General features: G+C 45.7%; 1 protein-coding gene across 8 annotated transcripts in view; it reads right to left on the bottom strand.

Annotated features, from left to right (window-relative positions):
* Positions 1-13,851, bottom strand: part of SH3PXD2A (SH3 and PX domains 2A) — a 296,381-nt gene that overhangs the window by 11,133 nt on the left and 271,397 nt on the right. For 4 of the 8 annotated variants that reach the window (XM_083149276.1, XM_083149279.1, XM_083149278.1 and 1 more), the window contains 4 exons: positions 12,071-12,402; positions 9,939-9,980; positions 9,556-9,605; positions 721-840 (listed from right to left, as the gene is read on the bottom strand). In XM_083149276.1, coding sequence (XP_083005402.1) covers positions 721-840; positions 9,556-9,605; positions 9,939-9,980; positions 12,071-12,402 — 544 coding nt within the window. The remainder of the gene's footprint in view (positions 1-720; positions 841-9,555; positions 9,606-9,938; positions 9,981-12,070; positions 12,403-13,851) is intronic. The other 4 variants (XM_083149277.1, XM_083149282.1, XM_083149280.1 and 1 more) reach the window with 1 other exon arrangement.

The raw sequence follows: 13,851 nt of genomic DNA, 5'->3' as shown, positions 1-13,851 counted from the left end.
GGTCACACTGAGTGGTGTAGCATCTTTTTCGCTTCAACTAGATTTTTATATTGCAAAGCAATGCAGCAACTTGCTTTCAGAGACTGCACTGATTATCCTGAAATGCACCTCCTGTATATCTGTGTATGTCTGATTCTGAGACTATATAAAGCAAAATATAGCTTGGAATGGACAAAGTACTGTAGCAGCCACTGTATCATGGCACTTTGTATACAGATTCAGACTCAGTTGTACGCAGCTATAGGAGTGTTGCACATCAAATTAATCAGTACTGCCTAATGAAGTTTGGATGTTGGATAGAATTGTTTAAAAAAAAAAAAAAGACCCGGGGGTGCAGAGAAAGTATATTTGGTGCAAATGCAACACCATGTAGACCAGGGATGGGGAACCTTCGGCCCTCCAGCTGTTGTTGAACTACACATTCCAGCATGCCCTGCAACAGTTTTAGTATGGGCAAAGAGCAAAACTGTAGCAGGGCATGTGCAGTTCAACAACAGCTGGAGGGGTGAAGGTTCCCCATCCCTGATTTAGACACATCGGCAGGCTTAGTATGCAACTTTTTCTTTTTTTTTAATATATAGATTTTGTGCTTCAAAATTCACAGATTTTTATATTGTGTCCTACTTTAACCTTCATTTATTTTAATTTCATGACTTAATATACCACGCTACAAAAACATTGCCATCACACAAACGGCAAAGATCATCACTCTTTACTTACATCAGCCTTTTGACCACCATGGAAACTTATGCCATCAGATATACAGGACTGGAATTCCGCAATGGTGTAATACTCCACTTCAACCGACGGAGGTTCCGGGGGCTTTGGCAATTGGAATCCCTGGAAGGCACAAAGGAACAATGATGTAATAAAAAGCATGCTATATCAACTACATATATTACAAACTGAGAAATGCAATTAGCAGATGTAATTACCCATAATGCACATTGATGGTTTGCTAACTGTTATCCAGAATTTACAAACATCACATTTAAAGACAAAATGATAAATGACTTGCAGCTGTATCCACTCACATAGAGGAACTTTTCCGAAAAGATGATGACAGCCATAACTGCCACAAAGAGAAAGGACTCCAGGACCCACAGATATTTAGTTACTTAAAGAAAGATATACGTTCAGGCATTTAAATGTGTTTGTATTAATGTCAGGGCTCTTGTGTTCTGCCTTATCCAGATCAGTCCCCTTGTCCCAGAACAGACTTGAAACTTTTTACTCTCACAGCTAAAATTTCCACAATTAAGGCTCCTAAATTACAGGGCAAGTGGGTATACGTTGATATTACATTATATATGTGTTGCCAAGCTACAAAGCTACAACAAGTTACTTTATTCCATTAAGATAATAATTCCTCTTTACACTGTGCATTAAATACTTTTAAATTAAATAATTAACCCAGTGGTTCCCAAACTTTTTTGAATCACGGCACACTAGAGCATCAACACATTTTCAAGGCACCCCTAGGCCAAATGCTTTTTATCGATAAATTTAGAAAAAAAATATTAAATTAAGTGCATTGAGTTTATGGGGGACATTTACCAAAATGGATTCGTAGAAAAAAGGTGTATTCGTAGGGAGAAATACACCTTTTTTTTACGAATTTGTATTTTCGGGATTTACAATCCCAAAAATACAACAATTCGTAGTCCTAAAGATGGAACATTCGTATTTGTATTTACAAATACGAATGTCTACACCATCGATAGAATACGACAGAAATCACCATTCAAAGAATGGTGGTTTCTGATTTACTAAGCAGCCGTACTGATAATACGGCTGCTTAGTGGTGTAAAACACCCACGCAAATACGACAGGAAAATAGAACACCATTTTCATGTCGTATTTGCGTTTTAGCCTGCACGGATCAGTCAGATCCGTGCAGGCTTCAGTGTAAAAAAATAGAAAAATTAAATAAATAAAAAAAAAAACGGCGTGGGGTCCCCCCCACAGCCGAAACCAGCACCAGGCTGACAGAGGCTGGAGCCGGTAATTAAAAATCAGGGAACCCGACAAATAGGGTTTCCCCGATTTTTAACAACCAGCCCCAGGCTCCTGCTCTGGGGCTGGTTCCCAAAATACGGGGGACAAAATGACTAGGGGTCCCCCGTATTTTAAGAACCAGCCCCAGGCAAAACCAGCCAGCAGGGTAATGCCACAGCCGGGGGGAGACTTTTTATGCAAGTCCCCCCGGCCAAAGCATTAACCCTACCGACCAGTCAGCCTGGCCAGGGGCCCTGGGGGAGTGGGGACCCCCCCAATAAAGGGGTCCCCCCCCTCCAGGACTTACCTGACCAGGCTGAAGCCTGGTGCTGTCCTCGATGCCCCTGGGCGGTGGGCATCGAGCTGATGGTTTGGTGTAAAAAATAGAATAAAAACCATTGTCTTTTACTGGTGAACTATGAGTCCCAGCAAGCCTCCCCCGCAAGCTGGGACTTGGAGAACCACAAGTCCCAGCCTGCGGGGCATTAAAGGGCCCGCTGGGTCTTGTAGTTCCACAGTAAAAGAAAGAGTTAAATAAACACACTGACACACGTGAAAAATAAAAGTTTAATACATACATAACACATACATACTGATACTTACCTTTCTTGATCCCGTAGGTAGCCCTGGTCCTGATGTCCTGTGTCGTCCATGTCGGCTGTCTGCGTCGTCCTCCAGGTCCATGTCGACGGTCCGTGTCGTCCTCCAGGTCCATGGCGGTGTCCGGGTCCGAAGAAATCCATGTTGGAGCTGTGGAAGGAAATCCTACTCACCTGTTCCTGCGCTGAAGAAGTCTTCTCTTGATCCGACGTAGTCCAGGTAATCTTCCTGCTGTCGCCGGTCCCCGCTGTCTGCGCTGTCTCTGCATCGCGCTGAGGAGAGATGCTGAAGTTTCATATTCGGCGCCTCTCCTCAGACTGAATTCTATTGGCCGCCTAGCAGGCCAATCAGGAGCCGACTTTCTCGGCTCCTGATTGGCCTGCTAGGCGGCCAATAGAATTCAGTCTGAGGAGAGGCGCCGAATATGAAACTTCAGCATCTCTCCTCAGCGCGATGCAGAGACAGCGCAGACAGCGGGGACCGGCGACAGCAGGAAGATTACCTGGACTACGTCGGATCAAGAGAAGACTTCTTCAGCGCAGGAACAGGTTAGTAGGATTTCCTTCCACAGCTCCAACATGGATTTCTTCGGACCCGGACACCGCCATGGACCTGGAGGACGACACGGACCGTCGACATGGACCTGGAGGACGACGCAGACAGCCGACATGGACGACACAGGACATCAGGACCAGGGCTACCTACGGGATCAAGAAAGGTAAGTATCAGTATGTATGTGTTATGTATGTATTAAACTTTTATTTTTCACGTGTGTCAGTGTGTTTATTTAACTCTTTCTTTTACTGTGGAACTACAAGACCCAGCGGGCCCTTTAATGCCCCGCAGGCTGGGACTTGTGGTTCTCCAAGTCCCAGCTTGCGGGGGAGGCTTGCTGGGACTCATAGTTCACCAGTAAAAGACAATGGTTTTTATTCTATTTTTTACACCAAACCATCAGCTCGATGCCCACCGCCCAGGGGCATCGAGGACAGCACCAGGCTTCAGCCTGGTCAGGTAAGTCCTGGAGGGGGGGGACCCCTTTATTGGGGGGGTCCCCACTCCCCCAGGGCCCCTGGCCAGGCTGACTGGTCGGTAGGGTTAATGCTTTGGCCGGGGGGACTTGCATAAAAAGTCTCCCCCCGGCTGTGGCATTACCCTGCTGGCTGGTTTTGCCTGGGGCTGGTTCTTAAAATACGGGGGACCCCTAGTCATTTTGTCCCCCGTATTTTGGGAACCAGCCCCAGAGCAGGAGCCTGGGGCTGGTTGTTAAAAATCGGGGAAACCCTATTTGTCGGGTTCCCTGATTTTTAATTACCGGCTCCAGCCTCTGTCAGCCTGGTGCTGGTTTCGGCTGTGGGGGGGACCCCACGCCGTTTTTTTTTTTATTTATTTAATTTTCTATTTTTTTTTACACATTGCAGCCTGCACGGATCTGACTGATCCGTGCAGACTGCTAGAAATAATTCGTATTAGCGGCCGTATATACGGCCGCTAATACGAATTTCTACGACATCGGAGGGTTACAAAGCAGTCGTATATGACTGCTTTGTAACTGATCCTCCGGAACACGACTTTGCATACGACTTAAACAGTCGTATGCAGTCGTAGGGAAAATACCAATACGAAAAACTAGGTTTTTCATATTGGTAAATTTCCCCCTATATGTCACAGTTATCTGGTGAGGGACAGGATTTGCTTCTGGTTGTGCAAATATATTATGACTAGGTGATTCATTGCGCCCTACGGGCGCTCTTCACACCGTCGTAAGGGGCTGTGCCCCCTTAATTTGTGAACATTTGTATTGTGAGAAATATGGTTAGAATTGTATGAAAGATGCCTGTATTGCAACTTGAGTTATAGGTGAAATGTGTTAAATAGAGAGCATATGATTTGGAAGGGGGTGTGTATTGTTTTGTTTAATTAAAAAGCAGTTACAGAGTAAGATGTACATTGATAGTGTGGATGGTACAGTGACATTTGTGGGTGTGTGTGTGTGTGTGGGTGTGTGTGCAATGGTATAGTAGGGTGTTTTTGAGTCAGCGGCTCCCCACTGGCGGAGGTCACAACACAGGAAAACAGGAGGCTGGGTAGTGATAGGGGTGTGTGGGCATAAGGGGGACTAAAGAGGAGGGTGGGTCAGTGTCTCCTCCTACTGGGTGGGAGTTAGGGTGCATGAGAGCAGGAGGCTGGGCTATGAGGCATGATAGGGGTATGTGGGCAACACAGCGTCAGCGACTCCCCAGTGGTGGAAGTTATGGTTCAGGAGAGCAGGAAGCTGGGTAGTGATAGGGGTGTGTGGGCATACGGGGGACTAAAGAGGGGAGCAGGGGTTCCGTGAATTGTGGGAGGGGCGCGGGGGGTGCCGTGAATCGAGGGAGGGGGCAGAATTGCGGGAGGGGGGGCGCAGGTGTCGGTGAATCTCGGGAGGGGGCGGGGGTCTGCAAAGCGCAGGAGTGGGGCGTGAATCGCGCAAGGGGGGGTTGCGTGAATTGCGGGAGGGGGGGTCGCGGGGTGGGTGCCGCAAATCGCGGGAGGGGGGCGCGGGGGGGTTGCAGTGAATTGCAGGAGGGGTGGGTCGCAGGGGGTGGCCGGCGAATCGAGGGAGGGGGGGTCACAGGGTGTGGTGGTGCCGCGAATCACGGGAGGGGGTGGTCGCAGGGGGGTGCCGTGAATCGCGGGAGGGGTCGCGGGGGGGGGGGGTGCCGCGAATCGCCACAAGAAAAAAATCAACAAAGAAAGGTCAACACATGTAAATATTGACATAAGTGTGGCATTTCATTGGTGTCCATGTCGACACATGAGAATGAATATTCAAAAAATGAAAAATAAATCTCAAAATCTCATGTCAACCTATTTCATTGGCGACCATAGCCATGGGGAGAGGGGGGGGGGTTTGCCGCGAATCGCGGAAGGGGGGGTTCGCGGGGGTGCCGTGAATTGCGGAGGGGGGTTGCTGCAAATCGCGCGGGGGGTTGCCGCGAACCTCGGGAGGGGGGGACGCGGGGGGGTGTTTTGCCGCGAATCGCGGGGGGTGGGGCGCCGCAAATCGCGGGAGGGGGGTCAAAGGGGGGGCGCGAATCGTGGGTGGGGCGGCGGGGGCGCTCACCTGGTGCAGTATCTTTGCTGGGCAACATGGGGAGGCAGAGGATGTCTGGCACTGTGGGCTCACTGGGCTGGTTATCTGTCATGTGAGTCAGTCACATACCTCCCAACATGACCCTCTCCAGGAGGGACACATTGCTCTGTTTCTGGACTTCCCTCATAATGTATGATTGCCATCACCTGTTTCACACATGTTATTAATTGATTAGAAAGGTGCTTCAACACAGGTGCTGGCAATCATTAATTAAGGGAGAAGTCCAGAAACAGAGCAATGTATCCCTCCTGTTATACACACACTCACACACTTTGAGTGACAGATGTAGCCAAATATATAAGAGATTGGCAGCCACCAGCACTGGTTTTGGCTGTTACATTGACCATTCATAATATGAATTGATCGTGGTCCACCAACCCAAGGCACCCCTGCAAGTGTTCTGAGGCACCCCAGGGTGCCTAGGCACACAGTTTGGGAACCACTGGATTAACCTCTCATTTCTATGGCGTGATTAAGGAGGCCAATCCCAGGATCAAGATTGGTAGATTTTAATCCAAAATTGCATGGACTTCTTAGTTAGTAATGTGCTTTTTAGTTATTAGCCTCCCTAGACGTTATTCTGAAAAATGTATCTCACCCAGAGGTGTTTATTTAACAAGCCTCAGGTTCTAAAAACTCATTTGAGTTGATCATTTCTATGTATCCATCTCCACTATGCTTCCTCTATCAGTTGGAGTTCCACAAGTACTGTCCTTTGCATTGTGAGGACTTCTGGGTTTATGAATGCGGTTACTGAAAGTCTGTCAGTTTATCTTGGATCTCATCTTGCCACCTCAAACTCAACCATCAAACACAACTTTCTGAACAACTATCTGACATTCTTATTTCAGTTTACAATATGTCAAAATATTTTAAAACAATAGTAGGCAGTCTTTAAGAGAACTTTCTGTTACATACATTGAGGACAGCCATATTGAAGAATGAAGCAGTATTTATGATGAATTTACCAGGGAACCAGTGACATATTTAGTGAGTTGAAAGTTTGCAGCCTCAAATATAAGTTTGGGCCACAATATGGCTGCTTCCAATTGTACACTACATAATATTCGGTACTTGTGTATTATCACGGTGCCCATCGCATCGCATACCACTAATTAAGGTATGCGATGGCATGCGATGGGACCCGATTTCAGCCTTTCCCCGGCTGAGTATACAATTTTAATATTGCGTCAAATCGCATTCCATTATAATGGTATGCGATGCGATGCGATCATGCCCAATTTGGGCTTATTCTCATATTAAATGCCCCCCAGACCCGATTTTTAATTGTATCCCCACCCTGATGGGTAATGAGTATGTTAAATGCCCCCCCATTGTTAACGCCACCCCGCTATCAACGCCAACCCGAAGCGTGGCGAGCGCAGCGGTACACGTCCTCCGACCTTTTCATACCCCCACTATCCACGTCGGCGTGGAGTTGATTTTATATAGTGTGGCGAGCGCAGCGAGCCACCGAGCCCGAAGCGTGGGGACGCAAAATATATGTGAAGTCATCCGCGTCCCATAGCAGGGCACGCTGCGCTCGCCACACTTCGGGATCGGTGGCTCACAGCACTCGACACACTATATAAAATCAACTGACGTGGATAGTGGGGGTATGAAAAGGTCGGAGGACGCATACCGCCACCGCTCGCCACGCTTCGGGTTGGCGTCGATAGTGGGGTGGCGTTAACAATGGGGGGGGGGGGGGGGGGTTAAAATAGTCATTACCCATCAGGGTGGGTGTACAATCAAAAATCAGGTCCAATCGCGTCGCATCGCATGCGATGCAACGTGATTTTTGGTTGTAAAATGCCCTACGATGGAAATCGTGGGTGCCGTGATAATACACAAGTACCTAATATTCACCTGGAAGCTACACAAATTCCTCCCCCTTTATATTAGATTTACAGAGTGAGGGGGAAGTGTCCCTGGGCATTCAGACAACTTCACTTAGCAATATTATATTTTCAAAGGCTAAATGAATGTTATTTGTTAGTTATTTTTTCGATGAGGAAAGAGGACATTGGTTGGTACTTGTGTATTATCTGGGCGCCCAATTTTTTCATTGCATGCCACTACTTAAGGCATGCGATGCGATTTTTCATTGTAAAGACCCGATTTTTAATTGTATAGTCAACTATGGGTGATTTCATACCCCCACTATCCAACTACGCATGGAGTTGATCTTATATAGTGTGGCGAGCGCAGCGAGCCACCGAGCCCGAAGCGTGGCGAGCGGATGCGGATTACTTTTCATGTATTCTGTGTCCCCTCGCGGGCCTCGCCACGCTTCGGGCTCGGTGGCTCGCTGCGCTCGCCACACTATATAAATTCAACTCCATGCATAGTTGGATAGTGGGGTATGAAATCACCCATGGGTGACTATACAATAAAAAATCGGGTCTTTACAATGAAAAATTACATCGCATGAATTGTATGCCACTATATTGCATGCGATGCGATGGAAAAATCGGGCGCCCAGATATTACACAAGTACCCATTGGTTTCTCTTTAGATCACCATATTGGAAGAGACAAAATTTTAAGACGTATCCCATGCAACACAGATGGCAGACAATTCTATAAGTATAGGGATCAGAAGAGAGAGGGATCAGAGGGGATAGCAGTGTAGACAAAGCTTTGGGGGTCGATTCCGATTGCACGGCTGCAAATTCACAGCGGCCAGAATTCAGTTAAGCTCCACCCCTCCTTGCGAATTAATGAGATCGATGTGCAAATGGATGTGTATACATCTATTAGCAGCTGTGCGAATACTGTATGTTAAAAACCCATTGTAACAGGCTCACCGTCTAATGATTTTTATACTAGGCACAAGTCATTGCAGACAGAGTAGCCAGAGAATTGCTCTGCGGTGCGATGGAGAAAGGCACCTAGCATTTTCCCGGACACTCCCAGAACTCCCTGCAAATGGCTAGCGAATACAAAAAGTAGCAGGATTCCATCGCAGGACTGCCTTGCGCATGTATACTACATGGATGTACGTGTATTGAAAATCGGCAGCCGTGCGATCAGGCCTTAATTACCCCATTTGTCCGCAATTTCTAAAGTCTTCAGTTTGCATTTTCAAAACCTTCTTATAGCACAGTATACTATACAGGGAATAGGCTCCTCCCACAGAAGGGCTTATGCCATTTTGTGGTCACACTAAGCTACAGGCAACAGTGAAACGGCAAAAAGACAGCCGCTAGCCAAAAAGTGTGTGCATTGTTCCTTATTGTTTTTTTTTTATATTCATTTGTTTATTTGTTTTCAACTGACTTACTTGCTTTTATTGCATTATGCTGCTTTAATAAAATTATATTAAAAAAAAAAAAGCTTTACGAACTGAAGCGCGCGTGGCCTAACAAGTGATGGATTTCTCAGTGTAGCATTACACTTAGAATCCAGGCTTCGCTGACCCCAGAAAGCAAGCACAGCATTCAAAAATAATTATCAGCTACACTAGTGGCAGTGCATTATAAAGTAATATACTAGGAACGCATTGTTCCCGCTCAGATACTGGACAACACTTTGGCCTGCTCAGTCACATTCTCACACCATGTCTTAATTTCAATAAATTGCTTCCAGACTTACTTAGCAAAGCCCGGCCTACTGTGTTTTCATAAGCTTTTTTTCTCATTTCAGCTACAGGTCCATTACAGCTGTATCACTTACTATAAGCTCGGAAATGAGCCTTTGGATTATTTGAATTGAACATTTTGAAGTCAATCCAATTTTGCCAATTACAGAAAAGAAAATCATCATATAATCCCCGGGAAAGAAAAATCAGAAGAAAAAAAAAACAGGAGGACAACGAACCAGACTAGACTCTCTTCGGGGCGGTGGCTTCATCCTTAGGTTTGGAGAACCTGGAAAATAGAAACAGGTAAATGACTTTGCATGATCAAGCTTTGAAGGTTAGCAATTCAGCACACTTTACAAGAACGTATTCTACACAACAGATAGAGGTGAAAACAAACTGTTACAACAATAATAACAACAGCATAAAAAAATCAAAACAATCCACAACATAAAAAAAAAAGAACAATACAAAAAGCCAATCACATACGACAATTGTAGAAAGAACAATTATTGCTAGTTTTGTTTGGGGGGGGGTCTTTGTATTTGTGTCACACGCACAAAAGTTCATTGAGGCCAAAACAGCAATAATTGTAACGGAGAGTGGATATTTATGTAGTCACCTCTCTGGTTATGTCCTGCCCTGGACTGTTGGGTTAGTCGCCCTGAAGAATAAAAGATGACGCTATGAAAAAAGTTAGGTAGCTATTTTGTTGTTAGGACTACAATGATTATGGATTTAACCCTTTGAGTGCCAACATCTCTGTGCAAAAAATGCACTAGAAACACCAGCGGCGGCTCACATTTGTTATATAAATTCAAATAAAAAAAAAAAGTTGCGTTTAAATAGATTACATTTCCTATGTAATGTAAATATTACAAGGTATTGTGATGAATAAAATTGTTTGCTTGGCAATTTTCACACTCCCCCCCCCACAAATTCACTTGGCACTCAAAGGGTTAATATATATATATTCTCAACTTTCTACCATACATACCTCCCTATGGGTAGAGTTTGCATTACATTCAGATGTGTCCTCATACTCAGGGCCATAGAGAGCCTGACCGGGCCCAGGGTACTTTTCAGGGGGCATTGCCTAATTTTGGGAGGTGTGACCCATGCACACTTAGAATACAATACAGAAAAAAAATGTACCCCAAGCACCTCCCTGGCCAATCTGCAGCCCAGCTCACGACAAACAGTCCCTCATACACCGCCCGCCACTCGTCCAGCAACCACCCCCCCTTGCCGTATTCCCCCCGCCATGGCTGCAAATGGATGTTTTGCATAAACATCTATTCGCAGTCTTGGGTGCAGGGACCAAATCAGTCAATGGTTGCCGACCATCCAATGGTTAGGAGCGTACATGCAACACTAAGGCACTCTCATGTGCCTTAGCTTTGCGTGCACCCTTTACGGCAACAGGGAGGGCAGCTGACATCCGGTGATGCCAGCTGCCCACTCCCTGCAGCCGCATCACTGATGCAATCCCATGGGAACGCCCAGCGTTTTCATGGGAACACCTATGAAATGCTGAGCATTCCCATTGGCAAGTCCCCCCCCCCCCCCCTGCCGCCCCACCCCCGCACTGGTGGGTACGAACGGGAAGGCAAAATTGCAGTTTGCTGTGTTCGTTTGCACCCAGCCCATGCACATGCCCAGATATGTGCATTAGCAAAACATCGGCCCCCTGTGCGAATAGCCCCCCCTATTGCAGAGAAATTGGTGTACCGTATGCACATAGTCACCGATTAAGCTCAAGGAATCATGGAAGGACAAATAATAGCCATGGCAGCTCGGAGCGGAACATTTTCTTGACTGATTGTCAACTTGCTTTCTGATAATTTAGCGCCGCAAATACGATGCAAATTTTGAGAAAACGAGAAACATTGTGAAAACTAAACAAAAGACATTTGGCACGGCAAGCTGCAATTTTGGTGTGCCAAGTGGGCTATTATTTCCATGTGCGCAATGTGGGAGAAATTATGGATGACTTGCTTCCAACTCTGCGTCAGGCCATAGATCCACAAACAATCAATTAAACGATCACCCAATAGTTACAATACCAATACTGACCAAAAAACTATTAAAAGAGGAATGGTAGTAAAACATAAATAAACTAATTGAAATATACAGTATATAAAACGCATGACAAAAATTTAATAAAAATCATTAACTCTTCGGTACATATTGGTGTCCCCATGCAGAATAAAAAACAGAAAGAAAAACAGGATGCAGGAAATTTACAGTTGTGTCTGTCCTACACCTAGCCTCCCTGCACATCAGCAGTGGCGTGACTTGGTAGCGTTGAGTGTCTTTTCCTCCGACTTTTTCCATAAATTGTGTCTTAAGACACACAAACAGCTTTTGCTGATTAAAATATGTTCTATAAATTGCATGCCTATATTCTGTATGTGACTGCCGCTATACTGTATCTGCCTACTGTAACATGCAGGTTGTACACAGAATATAGGCATGCCACATATCATTTTCATCAGCAGAGTCTGCATGTGCTTCTTATTCACACATCACTGTGAATAAGACACATTTTTTGGCAAAAAAAGATGCCCTTCTCTATGTTTACATAGTGGCACAGTACCAGTCAGCTCTCTCACGACAGACATCTCCTGCTGTGTGGTGTATGGAGGCTAGACATATCTGTATATTATATAATAATTATATTGTTAGTTAAGACACAAAAGAACAAAGCATTGTGTAAATATATGGTAATTGCATATAATTGATATCACTTACTAATTTCAGATCTCTGCGGAGCTATCCTTGCCACTGCTGGTGACCCTGGAGTGGCTTTGGGGGTCAGTTTCTCGGATGTCATCATGGAGTTGCCATTGGAGTCATTACAGAGGACTGGCAGGCTGATCTCCTTCTTACTAATGTGGGGCTCGTCGGCTTCATTCCCGCCCTGGCTGTCTTTGTCGTTGGATTTCTTGCTCAGGAGATTGCTGATTTCCATGATATTCCCAATAATCTCCACGGGACCGGCAAGATTTTTCTTCCGACAGGGCAGGTCATCTTTGGCCTTTTTCAGGTAAGAGGCAGGAGCCCAGCCCTCCTTACCTTGGTACCTGGAATACAGTACGACACATTCATGTAGAAATGCTAATATGGACCATTGCTTCCAGCTGCGCTTGTAAGGAACATCTTGCAATGTGTTTATATGTGGCGCCTTTGGGTTGGAAATAATTTAGGATGGTAAATGGCTGCTTGTGTTCAATTATTTTATTCTATTATTATTGTTTTTATTTTTTTTTCCAGGATTGAACCAAAGGAATGTCCAAAAAAATCAAGAGTGTCTGTGAGGAGCAGCTTCCAACATCTGCTCCCCAGCTTGGGAATAACTCCAGAGGGATATAATAAGACATAGGCAGGAAATGAGGATCAACACTCGTGCAGCGATGTCAGCAGGAGACGTGTTTAAGGTGGACTTTGTTTAAGGTGGAATGCAGCATTATTCTCTAATTAAATTACTACCCCCTACCCCGTTCTTACATACTGTAATTCTGATCACTTTAAGGCCCAACATGTAAAATGTATAATATACAGTATAAGTTACTTAGTATAGTTATTAGACAGCAATAGCCCCAAAGTACCTTTTGGGCCTGACGCAACATATTTGCGCATGTGCAGGACCGCCGTACGAACGCATTCGGTGACTATCACAGACACCAAGGTGTTCGTACGGGTAGGGGAGAGAGGACGGGGGCAGGCGGGGTTGTACATCAGCCCCGGGCAAGGGAACGCTCAGTGTTTCATGGGCATCCCCATGAAAACTCTGGGATTCCCTTGGGAATGCAGGCGGGCCGATGCCTGCCGAGGCAGGATGCTGACGTCACATGATGCCAGCGCTTGCCCCTTCTTCAGCGGAATCCGAAGGAAAATAAAAAGTCAGTTTAGGGAAATAAATCATTCCATGGTCTGCGACCATCAAATCATTTCTCTCCCCTTTGGCCGAATGCGAGGGGATGTGTTCTTGGACAGATGTTACTGAGGAAATGTGGGCGGCACTGCCAGCGGGGGGGGGAGGGCAGTGTAAAGCTGCTCGTTAAGAAGTGAATGACCGCTGCTTAACGATTGGTGTTGAATCACTCCCTTTGTTTGATACATACAGTATCTGTGTTCTAATTATGAGCACTACATATTTGATTAGAATATATTACAAATTGATTCATTAAACAGTTACATAAAGTTATCTCTGTACCCAACTGACCTACAGATAGAGTCATCCTTATCTAGCCCTTTAATAGGATTAAGTGAGCCAGAGCCGCCGGACTTAATCCTATACTAATCTTCTACTGTATTGTTCTATGTATTGTATTGCAGCTGAGAACAATAGGCCTTGGCTCACGATGGCTATCCAGAGCAGACTGGCTGAAGAAGGCTCCATCTGTACTTCACTAATTAAAAAAAAGAAATATCCTCCTGTCTACAGACAGGTTACTTGCAAACATACGAAAGACAGTGAGCCAGTGGCAGATAGATGGGGATACAGGAAGCTCTACACTAGCCTTTATTTC

This window comes from Crinia signifera, chromosome 6 (genome assembly GCF_055691185.1).
Source record: "Crinia signifera chromosome 6, ASM5569118v1, whole genome shotgun sequence".
Classification (NCBI taxonomy): Eukaryota; Metazoa; Chordata; class Amphibia; order Anura; family Myobatrachidae; genus Crinia; species Crinia signifera.
This window is presented reverse-complemented; position numbering and strand designations above follow the sequence as displayed.